The 14,334-nt window shown below is 47.7% G+C and overlaps 1 protein-coding gene across 1 annotated transcript in view; it reads right to left on the bottom strand.

The window, feature by feature from the left end:
• Window positions 1-2,539: 2,539 nt before the first annotated feature.
• The window catches only part of LOC141998860 (E3 ubiquitin-protein ligase TRIM11-like), a 78,664-nt gene continuing 66,869 nt past the window's right edge, over window positions 2,540-14,334 (bottom strand). The window contains exon 9 of the mRNA XM_074971833.1: window positions 2,540-2,638. Coding sequence (XP_074827934.1) covers window positions 2,540-2,638 — 99 coding nt within the window. The remainder of the gene's footprint in view (window positions 2,639-14,334) is intronic.

Here is a 14,334-nt window from a genome sequence, read left to right as displayed (position 1 = left end):
TGTCTACACAGGGAGGTTAAACTGGATTAATTTGAATTAATCTGATTTTAAAATGTATGGATGCACACACACACTGCAACCCTTCACAGCACACTAATTCTGTGTTTATTGTGAACTCTGGAGTCCTCTTGCAAAGTGGGCTGTAAATAGAGTTCTATCCCTCTGTTGTCTGTGTGCACACAATCCTGCTGCGCATCACTTTGACAGTCCTCCAATCGCTATTCCACACTGCTTTCCAGGCAACTGTTACTGACCTGTTTACCTGTGTGCCCTCTGGTGTCTAGTTCCCCGGATGACCCAACCCCTGTTTAAAAGTTGGGTTGGGGCCAAATTTTGCCTATTTGCTCCTGGGTTCAAGTATATCACTATTGCTGTGATATTACCTGAGAAGCCCAACGACAGCCCTTGAACAGCCTCTGGGAGCTGTGCTGAGACCTGGATATCATCACCATCAGGGAAGGATTGTTGGTTCAGGAAGCTCTTGTAGCCAATCACTGCAATAGAGATCTGTCTGTGGACGTTGCTAAGCTGGTGTGCGGGAGGGGCTGGGATGCTGACCAGTGCCAGATAAAGGAATTTACATCCCTGTTACACACAGTGATCAGTGCAAGAGAGACCTTTAGCTGCACTGATGGCATCCCACTCAGCATTACCCGGTGGGGCTGTGTTTGTGCATAGGGGGAGGGGTAACATGGGCAGGGGTTTTGGGGGATTCCCAGGTCCCCTCAGGGCCATTAACACATGTTATCTGACTCCGAGATGGGAACGTCCCGCCATTTCCTGCCCTGGCGGAGTCTCTGCCCATGGAGGGGAGTGGAACGGCCACAGGGGGCAGCACGGGGGCAGGAGTGAGAGCGCTGGGGCCCTGCTGTATGGGCTGCTCTGCGCTGCAGACTCAGCCATGTGGGGGACCTGGTCCCTGCACAATGGAGGGCTGGGCAGGGAAAGGGAAAAGAGCCCAGCCCCCAGGGCGGTGTGAGTGATGGGCCTAGGCTGGGTGAATGGGACCCTCTCACAGGAAGGAGCCCAGGCAGCTTGTCTTCCATTCTTGCCACATGTTCACCCAACCACACGACTCCTCCCCAACTCCATGTCCTTCACCTGTGCACCTTCCTGTACAACCACACACCTGCCCCCTCCTTGTTCTGCTCTGTACCCAGCAGCTCCCCGGCTCAGTGCTGTCTCTGGGGAGGGGGCTAGTGAGCCGGAGCTGGGTGAGTGTTGTGCTGAGGTCAGGCAAGGGAGGCCACACACACACTATGGGAGTCATGAGATCCTCAGAGACATTCAGTTTCCTTTGTGCTTCTCTCTCTGTATCCCCCCTGCTCTAACACAATCAGGCACCAGAACGGCTCCCTTGTGTGCTGAGATGCTGATGCTGAGTGTGTGACATTAATCCCAGTCATATCACAGACCCAGTAAAGATGTCATATTCAGATCCACGTTATTTCTGTTTTCCTCCCTTTAATTCCTGGCCTGGCTGCCTGACAATGAGCAGAACTGGGAATCAGGACCATGCAGGGACAGAGCTGGTTGTGCTGGCCCCTCCCCTGACATTTCCCATGAGTCCAGGGGGAGGCCAGCAGCAGAAAGGTCAGTGCAGACCAGGGACATGGGCTGGGAAGGTGCAGTGGAGGGGAAGCCCAGGATGGAGTCAGAGCCCTGGAGGGAGCAGGGTCTCTGCACTCACAGAGCTGCTGATTGGGGCCTGTGGGGCTGCTGGGGAGCCACTTCCAGGCTGTGGTACAAACTTCTGCAGGAGCCAGGAACAGCCCCACACATCCCCCCGTTGGGTTCCCAGTGCCAGGTGACATCTCAGACCTGCCTCTAGTCACCAGTGCGCGGAGCATGGTAGGCACCTAGGGTTGCCAACTTTCTAATTCCAGAAAACTGAACACCCTTGCTCCGCTGACTGCCCCGCCCCTTCCCTGAGGCCCCACCCCTTCCCGAGGCCCTGCTCCCCGCTCACTCCATCCCCCCTCCCTCCGTCGCTTGCTTTTCCCCACCCTTGCTCACGTGCTCATTTTCACTGCAAGGCCCAAACAGGCATATTTATTGTTTAAGGCTCTACAGGCACCACATCCACCAACCGATAAACAGATTTAAAATCCCCCCACTGTGAGAGACGCGAGTCGTGTGGCTGGTGCCCAGGTGGGCAAACCTTTTGGCCTGAGGGTCACATCGGGGTTCCAAAACTGTATGGAGGGCCGGGTAGGGAAGGCTGTGCCTCCCCAAACAGCCAGGCGTGGCGTGGCCTGGCCCCTGTCCCCTATCCGACCCCTCCCACTTCCTGCCCCCGACCGCGCCCCTCAGAATCCCCGCCCCATCCAACCCCCCTCTGCTCCCTCTCCCCTAGCCGCCCCCTCCCAAGACCCCCCACCCCTAACTGCCCTCCAGGACCCCACCCTCTATCCAACCCCCCTGCTCCCTGTCCCCTGACTGCCCCACCCCCTGACAGGGCCCCCGGGACTCCCATGCCTATCCAACTGCCCCTTGCCCCCTTACCATGCCGCTCAGAGCAGCAGGACTGGCAGCGGCACTAGAGCACTGGGGCAGGCCGGCGGCGCTCGCAGCTGCGCTGCTCAGCAGGAGCTCGCAGCCCCACCGCCCAGCGCACTGGCGGCACTGCGAGCTGAGACTGCAGGGGTAGGGGGACAGCGGGGGAGGGGCTGGGGGCTAGCCTCCCTGGCCGGGAGCTCAGGGGCCTGGCAGGACGGTCCTGCAGGCGAGATGTGGCCCCCAGCCCGCAGTTTGCCCACCTCTGAGCTAGACAGTGCTGGAACCCTGTAGGGCTGTGAGGACTGAATAGAACAGAACAGAACATGGGGGTGCGGCACTGCCCGGCTGCTAATGGGGCAGTTGGCTGGACCCTGGTTGACCGGGTTAAACTCCTAGCTACTCATTGAATATTGATATAAAATCCTCTGCAGCCTGTGCCCCATTTTGCCAAATTATTAAATAATTAACCCGGCCCAGACTGTTTGTTAGCCTGAGAGAGAATTTGGGGTTTGACTTTTGATACTCTTACATCTTTACTGTGAAGGACAAAGCACAAAGAAACTGTGTGCGGCATTTCCCACTGCCAGCTGGGGTTGTTAGTATAATGGGAAGAGATAAGAGGTGGAGCAGGGTATGGTGGGAGTACAATGCAGAGGCGCAGGCTGTCTGGGCTCCTATCTCGAGGCAAGGTCAAACAACCAGTCAGGAGGGGCAAGGGAGAATTGGGGGGGGGGGGGAGGGGGAGGCACAAGAAACACTAAACGCCAAAGAAAAGCCTGGCCTTGACCAGAACACAGCCTCACTCCTTACCCCTCCAATGGGGTACAAAAGAGGTGGAACGAAGACCCCAACTCACGACTCTCCAGAATGGAACATGACCATAAGTTGTAAGGGGTGTAACTAGGGATGTGCACTGCAGGTATATTTGGGCCTGCTAAGAAGAAGGACGGGAAGTGGGAAAGGGAATGGGAGAATGAGGGAACAGGGAATGGGGAACAGGAATTGGGAGTTGGGAACAGAGGAATGAGGATATAGGCAAGGCTCTGTGATGTCACAGCTGGGAAGGGGGACATAGGGGTAAAGGCTCTGCGGTGTCACAGCTGGGAAGGGGGGGCTGACATTCCACCCTGGTGTTGTCCGGACCTGTGATCTGCTATGTCACTTCAATCCTTGACTCTGGGAGCCAGCCTTACTGTGCTCTGCTGTGAGAACCCCCACTCCTGGGCTGTTCACGCACAGCCTCTGGTATGTAAGCTGCTCTTTGGATTGTGCAACCGAATGACACTAGCCAGTATCTCCGGCCCCAGACACAACCCTAGGAATCTCCGTCGTGTAATGCCCAGTTATACCCGCTGGACGCTGCAAGCTCATATGAGTTCATAGAATCATAGAATATCAGGGTAGGAAGCACTGTTCCCTCTAAGCTGTGCGCGTGCGTGCGTGCACAGAGAACCTAAACCCCGCGCACATGGCGAAACACCGCACACACAAAAATTTGCACAGAAGAAATTTTTTGTGCACACGGCCTGTCAAAAATTTGCATAGAAGAAATTTTTTGCACGCACGGCCTGTCAAAAATTAGAGGGAACATTGGTTGGAAGGGACCTCAGGAGGTCATCTAGTCCAACCCCCTGCTCAAAGCAGGACCTAATCCCCAACTAAATCATCCCAGCCAGGGCTTTGCCAAGCCTAACCTTAAAAACCTCTAAGGATGGAGATTCCACCACCTCCCGAGGTAACCTATTCCAGTGCTTCACCACCCTCCTAGTGAAAAAGTTTTTCCTAATATCCAACCTAAACCTCCCCCACTGCAACTTGAGACCATTACTCCTTGTCCTGTCATCTGCTACCACTGAGAACAGTCTAGATCCATCCTCTTTAGAATCCCCTTTCAGGTAGTTGAAAGCAGCTATCTAATGCCCCCTCATTCTTCTCTTCTGCAGACTAAATAATCCCAGTTCCCTCAGCCTCTCCTCATAAGTCACGTGCTCCAGCCCCCTAATAATTTTTGTTGCCCTCCACTGGATTCTTTTCAATTTTTCCACATCCTTCTTGTAGTGTGGGGCCCAAAACTGGACACAGTACTCCAGATGAGGCCTCACCAATGCCGAAAAGGGGGGAATGATCACGTCCCTCGATCTGCTGGCAATGCTCCTACTTATACATCACAAAATGCCATTGGCCTTCTTGGCAACAAGGGCACACTGTTGATTCATATCCAGCTTCTTGTCCACGGTAACCCCTAGGTCCTTTTCTGCAGAACTGCTGCCTAGCCACTCAGTCCCTAGTCTGTAGCAGTGCATGGGATTCTTCCATCCTAAGTGCAGGACTCTGCACTTGTCCTTCTTGAACCTCATCAGATTTCTTTCTGCCCAATCCTCTAATTTGTCTAGGGCCCTCTATCCTATCCCTACCCTCCAGAGTATCTACCACTCCTCCCAGTTTAGTGTCATCTGCAAACTTGGTGAGGGTGCAATCCACACCATCCTCCAGATCATTAATGAACATATTGAACAAAACCATCCCCAGGACCGACCCTTAGGGCACTCCGCTTGATACCTGCTGCCAACCAGACATGGAGCCATTGATCACTACCCGTTGAGCCCGATGATTTAGCCAGCTTTCTATCCACCTTATAGTCCATTCATCCAGTCCATACTTCTTTAACTTGCTGGCAAGAATACTGTGGGAGACCGTGTCAAAAGCTTTGCTAAAGTCAAGGAATAACACGTCCACTGCTTTCCCCTCATCCACAGAGGCAGTTATCTCATCATAGAAGGCAATTAGGTTAGTCAGGCATGACTTGCCCTTGGTGAATCCATGCTGACTGTTCCTGATCACTTTCCTCTCCTCTAAGTGCTTCAAAATTGCTTCCTTGAGGACCTGCTCCATGATTTTTCCAGGGACTGAGGTGAGGCTGACTGGCCTGTAGTTCCCAGGATCCTCCTTCTTCCCTTTTTTAAAGATGGGCACTACATTAGCCTTTTTCCAGTCATCTGGTACCTCACCCAATCTCTATGAGTTTTCAAAGATAATGGCCAATGGCTCTGCAATCACATCCGCCAACTCCTTTAGCACCCTCGGATGCAGCGCATCCGGCCCCATGGACTTGTGCTCATCCAGCTTTTCTAAATAGTCCTGGACCACTTCTTTCTCCACAGAGGGCTGGTCACCTCCTCCCCATACTTTGCTGCCCAATGCAGTAGTCTGGGAGCTGACCTTGTTCGTGAAGACAGAGGCAAAAAAAGCATTGAGTACATTAGCTTTTTCCACATCCTCTGTCACTAACTTGCCTCCCTCATTCAGTAAGGGGCCCACACTTTCCCTGACCTTCTTATCATAGAATCATAGAATCATAGAATATCAGGGTTGGAAGGGACCCCAGAAGGTCATCTAGTCCAACCCCCTGCTCAAAGCAGGACCAATTCCCAGTTAAATCATCCCAGCCAGGGCTTTGTCAAGCCTGACCTTAAAAACCTCTAAGGAAGGAGATTCTACCACCTCCCTAGGTAACGCATTCCAGTGTTTCACCACCCTCTTAGTGAAAAAGTTTTTCCTAATATCCAATCTAAACCTCCCCCATTGCAACTTGAGACCATTACTCCTCGTTCTGTCATCTGCTACCATTGAGAACAGTCTAGAGCCATCCTCTTTGGAACCCCCTTTCAGGTAGTTGAAAGCAGCTATCAAATCCCCCCTCATTCTTCTCTTCTGCAGACTAAACAATCCCAGCTCCCTCAGCCTCTCCTCATAAGTCATGTGCTCTAGACCCCTAATCATTTTTGTTCCCCTTCGCTGGACTCTCTCCAATTTATCCACATCCTTCTTGTAGTGTGGGGCCCAAAACTGGACACAGTACTCCAGATGAGGCCTCACCAGTGTCGAATAGAGGGGAACGATCACGTCCCTCGATCTGCTCGCTATGCCCCTACTTATACATCCCAAAATGCCATTGGCCTTCTTGGCAACAAGGGCACACTGCTGACTCATATCCAGCTTCTCGTCCACTGTCACCCCTAGGTCCTTTTCTTCTTGTTGCTAACATAGCTGTAGAAACCCTTCTTGTTACTCTTAACATCTCTTGCTAGCTGCAACTCCAGGTGTGATTTGGCCTTCCTGATTTCACTCCTGCATGCCTGAGCAATATTTTTATACTCCTCCCTGGTCATTTGTCCAATCTTCCACTGCTTGTAAGCTTCTTTTTTGATAATTGCAAACCTATCCACATACATAGTTATCAAACATTGTTTCAAAATATGACACATAAATTGGAGACACATAATCATAGTAAACAACACTTAAAAATGCAACATTCACAGGCCTTCAGAATGGTAAGATAGGACATTTTGAACTATGTGCCGACGTTCCATTTTAGACTTTAAAAATCTAACTATTCACAAAAAGAAAAAAGAAAAGGAGTACTTGTGGCACCTTAGAGACTAACCAGTTTATTTGAGCATGAGCTTTCGTGAGCTACAGCTCACTTCATCGGATGCATCATCATGCATCCGATGAAGTGAGCTGTAGCTCACGAAAGCTCATGCTCAAATAAACTGGTTAGTCTCTAAGGTGCCACAAGTACTCCTTTTCTTTTTTCTTTTTACGAATACAGACTAACACGGCTGTTACTCTGAAACCTAACTATTCACAATGAATGGAGATCAACTGTCATTTAAATTAGTCAGGTCACCTATAAAAGTTTAATTGCGTAAACTCATAATCACTCATAATCACTGCTCTGTCTGCTGCAGGAGCCGCCTCCCACAGCTCCCATTGGCTGGGGGAGAGGGACAGAGATACCATCACTAGTTGCCGAGCAAAGTCAGCCAGGGCCACATGAGTGACATTATTGGCCCTCTGAGGATTTGAGGACTGGCACTGGTCCTAAGGTAAATTGAGCTTGAGACCCCTGTCCTAGAGGAAGGAGAGATGGGGAAGAATGAACGATCTGCATTACAGCAACCCCCTATTAAGGTTTCCTCCCCACTCTGAACTCTAAGGTACAGATGTGGGGACCCGCATGAAAGACCCCCTAAGCTTATTTTTACCAGCTTAGGTTAAAAACTTTCCCGAGGGGCACAATTTTTTTTTTTTTTTTGGTCCTTGGATGGGTACTGCTGCCACCACCAAGTGAGTTAAGACAAAGATTTAGGAAAAGAACCACTTGGAGTTTCTGTTTTCCTAAAATATTCCCCCAAGCCCCTTTACCCCCTTTTTTGGGGGGGCTTGAGAATAATATACCAACCAAATAGGTTAACAAGGTGAGCACAGACCAGCCCCTTGGGTTTTTAGGACACTAAAAACGAATTAGGTTCTTAAAAGCAGAACTTTATTAAAAAGAAAAAAGTAAAAGAAACACCTTTGTAAAATTAGGATGGAAGGTAATTTTACAGGGTAATTAGATTTAAAACACAGAGGATTCCCCTCTAGGCAAAACTTTAAAGTTACAAAAAAAAACAGGAATAAACCTTCCTTTTAGCCTAGGGAAAATTTACAAGCTAAAACAAAAGATAATTTAATGGATTTTCTTTTTATTACTCACAATTTGTAATTTTAGATGCTTAGTTTAGGTATGGCTTTAGGAGATGTATTTTTCCTGCCCTGCTTCCTTGCTGACCCGGCGAGAACACAAAGAAACACAAAACAAAAACCTTTCCCCGCAGATTTGAAAGTATTTTCTTCCCCTTATTAGTTCTTTTGGTTAGGTGCCAACCAGGTTATCTGAGCTTTTTAACCCTTTACAGGTAAAGCTAAGCTACCCTTAGCTGTATGTTTATGACATGGCACCGCAAATCATAGACAGTGCTGGACAGCCTGCTCCACACTGGCTGTGATTTTTCTTTTTTTTTTTGGAGCGTTAGGAGAAAACAGAATTAATAAGACACATGCATCTTTAGATATACTACTGATAATATAAAAACTAACAATATTTTTTACATTTTAAGGACGATTTTAACAAGCTGATTTTGGGAAACTTTTACAGACAGGGCATTAGCCACTTTGTTAGAAGCTTCTGAAATGTGTTGTATTTTTAAATTAAAATTTTGGAGAGCTAAACTTTACCAAAGAATTTTTTTGTTATTGTTCTTGATGGTATGAAGCCACTTTAGCGCAGCATGGTCAGTTTGTAGGTGGAAATGCCGTTCCCAAACATATGGGAGTAGCTTTTTTAGAGCGTATACAATGGCATAACATTTCTTTTTGCTGATTGACCAGTGGCTTTTTCTGTTAGACAGTTTTTTGCTGAGAAACACGACAGGATGGAATTTTTGATTTGGTCCTTTCTGCATTAAAACTGTTCCCACACCACGGTCGGAGGCATCTGTGGTTACTAGGAAAGGTTTGTTAAAGTCTGGGGCCCTTAGCACAGGGTCAGACATAAGTGTTGCTTTAAGCTGGTTAAAGGCCTTTTGACGCTCTTTAGTTCACTGAACTGCATTTGGCTGGTTTTTTTTGGTTAGGTCTGTTAGTGGGGCGGTGATTTGGCTGTAGTGCAGTACAAATCGCCTGTAATATCCAGCCAAGCCTAAGAAGGATTGGACCTGTTTTTTTTTACTTTGGGGACAAGCCACTTTTGGATAGCATCCACTTTGGCCTGTAGGGGTTGATAGTTTTTTGACCCACCTGGTGTTTAAGGTAAGTTACTTTGTTTAGCCCTATTTGACACTTTTTAGCCTTAACAGTTAGTTCTGCCTTTCTTATGCGCTCGAAGACTTTTTGCAGATGCTTTAAGTGTTTTGCCCATGAATTAGAAAAGATGGCCACATTATTAAGGTAGGCTACTGCAGATTTTTCCAATTTCACTAGGAGACTATTTACAAGTTTTTGGAAAGTGGCGGGTGCCTTTTGCAGCCCGAAAGGGAGCACATTAAATTTATACAGCCCTACATTGGTGATGAAGGCTGACCTTTCATCCAGCGGTACTTGCCAGTACCCCTTGGTTAAGTCCAAGGTAGAGATGAACTGGGCACGTCCCAGTTTCTCCAATAGCTCATCTGTGCGTGGCACTGGATACTTGTCGGGACGAGTTACAGCATTTAGCTTATGGTAGTCCACGCAAAAGCATATCTCCCCATTTGATTTGGGAACTAGAACCACTGGAGATGCCCATGCAGTGTTAGAGGGGCGGATTACACCCATTTGTAGCATGTCCTGGATCTTCCGTTTTATAGCAGTTTTGGCTTGAGGAGACACCTGGTAAGGTTGGGCTTTAATTGGGCGAGCATTACCTATGTCAATGGAATGGTATGTCCATTTGGTTCGTTCTGGGGTGGCTGAGAACATTGGCGCGAAGCTAGTGCACAGCTCCTTGATTTGCTGTTGCTGCATACATCGAGGGTCATTGAGAGGTTTACCGCTTTCACGCCACCGTTACTTTTTTCTTTGTAGTAGACACCTTTAGGCCACTTAGCGTCATTCTCTCCCTGGGCTATAAACTGACAAACCTTTAATTCTCTGGAATAAATGGGCTTTAGAGAATTAACATGGTACACTTTAGGCTTTAGGGTTGAGGTGGGGGATGCTATGAGATAGTTAACAGCTTCCAGGTGCTCTTGGACCATCAATGGCCTTTCCCACGATGCTTTTATCTTATGGGCCTGGAGCGCCTTTAAGACCATGACCTGGTCCCCTACTTTGAAGGAATGCTCTCTGGCATGTTTATTATACCAGGCTTTTTGCTTTTTCTGAGCATTTTTTAGGTTTTTTTTAGCAAGAGCTAAAGAGGTTTGGAGGGTGTTTTGTAGGTTGTTTACAAAGTCCAGAATGTTAGTTTCTGGAAAAGGCGTAAACCCCTTCCATTGCTGTTTTACCAACTGTAATGGCCCCTCAACCTCACAGCCATACACAAGTTCAAATGGTGAAAACCCTAAACTGGGATGTGGTACAGCTTTGTAGGCAAAGAGCAATTGCTGCAACACTAGGTTCCAATTATTGGAGTGCTCATTTACGAATGTACGTATTTAGCCCCCAAAGTTCCATTAAACTTGTTCACCAGGCCATTTGTTTGATGGTGGTAAGGGGTGGCAACCAAGTGGTTCACCCCTTGAGCTTCCCACAGGCTTTTTATGGTCCCTGCCAGGAAATTAGTTCCCGAATCTGTAAGGATGTCGGAGGGCCAACCTACCCTGGCAAAAATGTTTGTTAATGCTTGGCACACACTTTTAGCCGTGGTGTTGCTTAGAGCTACTGCTTTCGGCCATCGGGTGGCAAAATCCATGAAAGTTAGTATGTACTGCTTTTCTCTAGGTGTCTTTTTTGGAAAGGGGCCCAGAATATCCACAGCTACTTGCTGAAAGGGAACCTCAGTGATGGGGAGTGGCTGGAGAGGGGCTTTGACCTGGTCTTGGGGTTTTTCCACTTTTTGGCATACCTCACAAGACCGGATATAAGTAGAAATGTCCTTGCCCATTCCCTCCCAGTGGAATGACTTCCCCAAATGGTTTTTGGTCCTGTTCACCCCAGCATGGCCACTAGGATGATCGTGAGCTAATCTTAAGGGCTTTACCTGGTACTTAGTTGGAGCTACCAACTGTCTTTGAGGATGCCAGTCTTCCTGGTGACCACCAGAAAGAGTTTTCTTGTATAAAAGTTCTTTTTTTACAACAAACTGGGATAGGTTAGAAGACCTGAGAGGCGGTAGGTTGTTTCGTGCCACCGTCCAAGTTCCCTGGAGGCTTTTATTTGCTTCCTGCTTGGCCTGGAACTGTTTCCTTGATGCTGGAGACATTATGTTCTCACTGGATTGTGGACTTGGTCTTAGTCCCTTTGGAAGCGATGCAGGGGATGGGGCTGTTTCCATTGACTGTGAACCGCTTTTTGCTGGTGCACTATGTAGTGTTTTAGGCTCCGGCTGAGCCTCTTGTGCAGGTTTAGCTGCTGCTGCCAGTGCGGGTTTGGTGGTGCCCTCTGGTGTGGAGTTGTAGATGGGGTTGCAAGCACTGGATTCAGTGCTGGCAACAGTTCTGGTGCTGGTTGCTCCGCCAGTTCAGGTTTTGGGACTGGCTCTGGCTGGGTCTCTGTGACTGGATTCACTACTGCTGTCGCAGACGTTGGCATGGGGTTCGGTTCCACCACCTCAGTCTAGGTCTCTGGTAACACAGACTGGGCCCTTGTAGAAGGCTCAAGAACAGAGCTAGGTGTGAAGGCTTGCTTAGCCTGGCTGCGGGTGACCAGTCCCACCCTCTTGGCTAACTTCACATGGTGGGCCAAGTCTTCCCCCAGCAGCATGGGAATGGGATAATTATTATAGACTACAAAAGTTCACATTTTTGACCAGCCCTTGTACTGGACAGGCAACTTGGCTGTAGGCAAGTCAAAAGAGTTTGACTTGAAGGGTTGAATTATTACTTGGGCCTCTGGGTTGATGAATTTGGGGTCCACTAAGGATTGGTGGATAGCTGACACCTGTGCTTCAGTGTCCCTTCACGCGATAACCTTTTTTTTTTGTCCACACTTACAGTTTCCCTTTGCTTTGAGGATATTTGGGAGGCATTTGGGCCTGAGGACCTTTGGTGTGACCCCAGTGCAATGAACTGCAGTCTGTTCAGGATCTTGGGGCAGTTGGCCTTTACATGCCCCAGCACGTTACATTTAAAGCATCGCCCAGCTGACTGGTCACTGAGGCAAGATGGGTTGCTGGAGAATGGTGTGGTGGGACGATAAGGTGTCTGGGTTTTTTCTTGGGGTGTAGTTGGGGCCTTGGGCTGCCCCGGGTGGTAGGGTGTGGTCTCAGGGTGTCCCTTCTGGTATCCGCTCAAACTGCGACCAGGGTTGTTTCTCTCTGCTGCCTCCACCCGTTTGGTTTCGATTTGCCCCGCCTCTTTGACAGTCTGGGACTGCTTGTATTGATCAGCATAAGAAGCTGCTGAGTCCATTTTTTTATCCCATAAACACTGTTTTATATTGTCATTGGTCATAGTCAGAAATTGCTCCTGTATAACCAAATCACACATTCCTTTAAAGCTAGTTACACCCCCTTCTTTGACCCATTTATCTAACAGATCCTTTATTTGGTTTACATAAGCCACATTACTTAGTCCAGGCCCTCTCTTAAGGGCTCTAAATTTTACTCTGTAAGTTTTAGGTGTGATTTGAAATTGTTTTAAAACCAAATTCTTAAATTTACCATAGTCCGAAGCATCCTCAATAGGTGTCCTGTTGAATATGTCCAGAGCTCTGCGACTCAATTTTGCTACCAATGTGGTCATTTTGTGATTGTTAGGAATTGCATAGAGTGTGCACAGTTTTTTAAAGGTGATGAAATATTTAGCAATATTACTGGATTTATTATACTGTGGACATAGTCTCTCCCATTTGTGGATTTTTGGGGAACTGGAGGCAGCTGCTGAAGGATTTTGTTGTTTTAACTTCATCACCTCCAGGTCATGCTTTCTCTCTTTTTTCCTCTTCTCCTGAGCATGCTTCTGGGCCTCCCTCTGGGCCTTCATAGCTTTCTTGTGGGCAGACTCCTTTCTGGCTGTTTTTGCCTCCACAGATTTCTTGTGGGCAGCTTTCTTTGCATTAATTTTTAATTTTCTTAATTCCATCCTTTTTTTATGTTCGTTTTCTTTTTCTTCCAGTCTAGCTAAATCTAGTTTATTTGGACATCACTTTCCATTATCCTAGCTTCCCTGCTCTTAGCCCAGCCTAACTCAAGAGCTAGAAAGAAAAAACAAACAGCTTGTGAATTCCCTTTCAGGAACTTAACTCCTCTGCCTTCAGGCAAAGAAAGAAAAAAAAACTCCAGCTGCTGTCAGCTTTAAAAAAAAAAAAAAAAAAAAAAGGGTCCTTTTAAAAAAAAAACACCTCCCTGCCTTCCAAGCAGCCAAAAGAAGAAAATAAGTCCTTTTAATATCCTGAGGTTTGTGCTTCTGGTTCAAAATGATCCCACCGCTCTGCCACCATGTCAGAGTTCCCTCCCCACTCTGAACTCTAGGGTACAGATGTGGGGACCCACATGAAAGACCCCCTAAGCTTATTTCTGCCAGCTTAGGTTAAAAACTTCCCCAAGGCACAAATCCTTTCTTGTCCTTGGATGGGTACTTCTGACACCACCAAGTGAGTTAGACAAAGATTTAGGAAAAGAACCACTTGGAGTTTCTGTTTCCCTAAAATATCCCCCCAAGCCCCTTCACCCCCTTTCCTGGGGAGGCTTGAGAATAATACACCAACCAAATAGGTTAACAAGGTAAGCACAGACCAGCCCCTTGCCTTTTTAGGACACTAAAAACCAATTTCGTACTTAAAAGCAGAACTTTATTATAAAGAAAAAGTAAAAGAAGCACCTTTGTAAAATCAGGATGGAATGTAATTTTACAGGGAAATCAGATTCAAAACACAGAGGATTCCCCTCTAGGCAAAACTTTAAAGTTACAAAAAAAAACCCAGGAATAAACCTCCCTTTTAGCATAGGGAAAATTCACAAGCTAAAACAAAAAATAATCTAATGCATTTCCTTCCTATTACTTACAATTTGTAATCTTAGATGCTTAGTTCAGGTATGGCTTTAGGAGATGTATTTTCCTTGCCCTGCTTCCTCGCTGACCTGGAGAGAACACAAAGAAACACAAAACAAAAACCTTCCCCCACAGATTTGAAAGTATCTTCTCCCCCTGTTGGTCCTTTTGGCCAGGTGCCAACCATGTTATCTGAGGGTATGTCTACACTACGGAATAAGGTCGAATTTATAGAAGTCGTTTTTTTAGAAATCGGTTTTATATATTCGAGTGTGTGTGTCCCCACAGAAAATGCTCCAAGTGCATTATTCGGCGCAGTGCTTCCACAGTACCGAGGCTAGCGTCGACTTCCGGAGCGTTGCACTGTGGGTAGCTATCC

This window comes from Natator depressus, chromosome 14 (genome assembly GCF_965152275.1).
Source record: "Natator depressus isolate rNatDep1 chromosome 14, rNatDep2.hap1, whole genome shotgun sequence".
In the NCBI taxonomy this organism is placed as follows: Eukaryota; Metazoa; Chordata; order Testudines; family Cheloniidae; genus Natator; species Natator depressus.
Note: the sequence above shows the minus strand (reverse complement) of the source record. Positions and strands in the feature narration are given on the sequence as shown.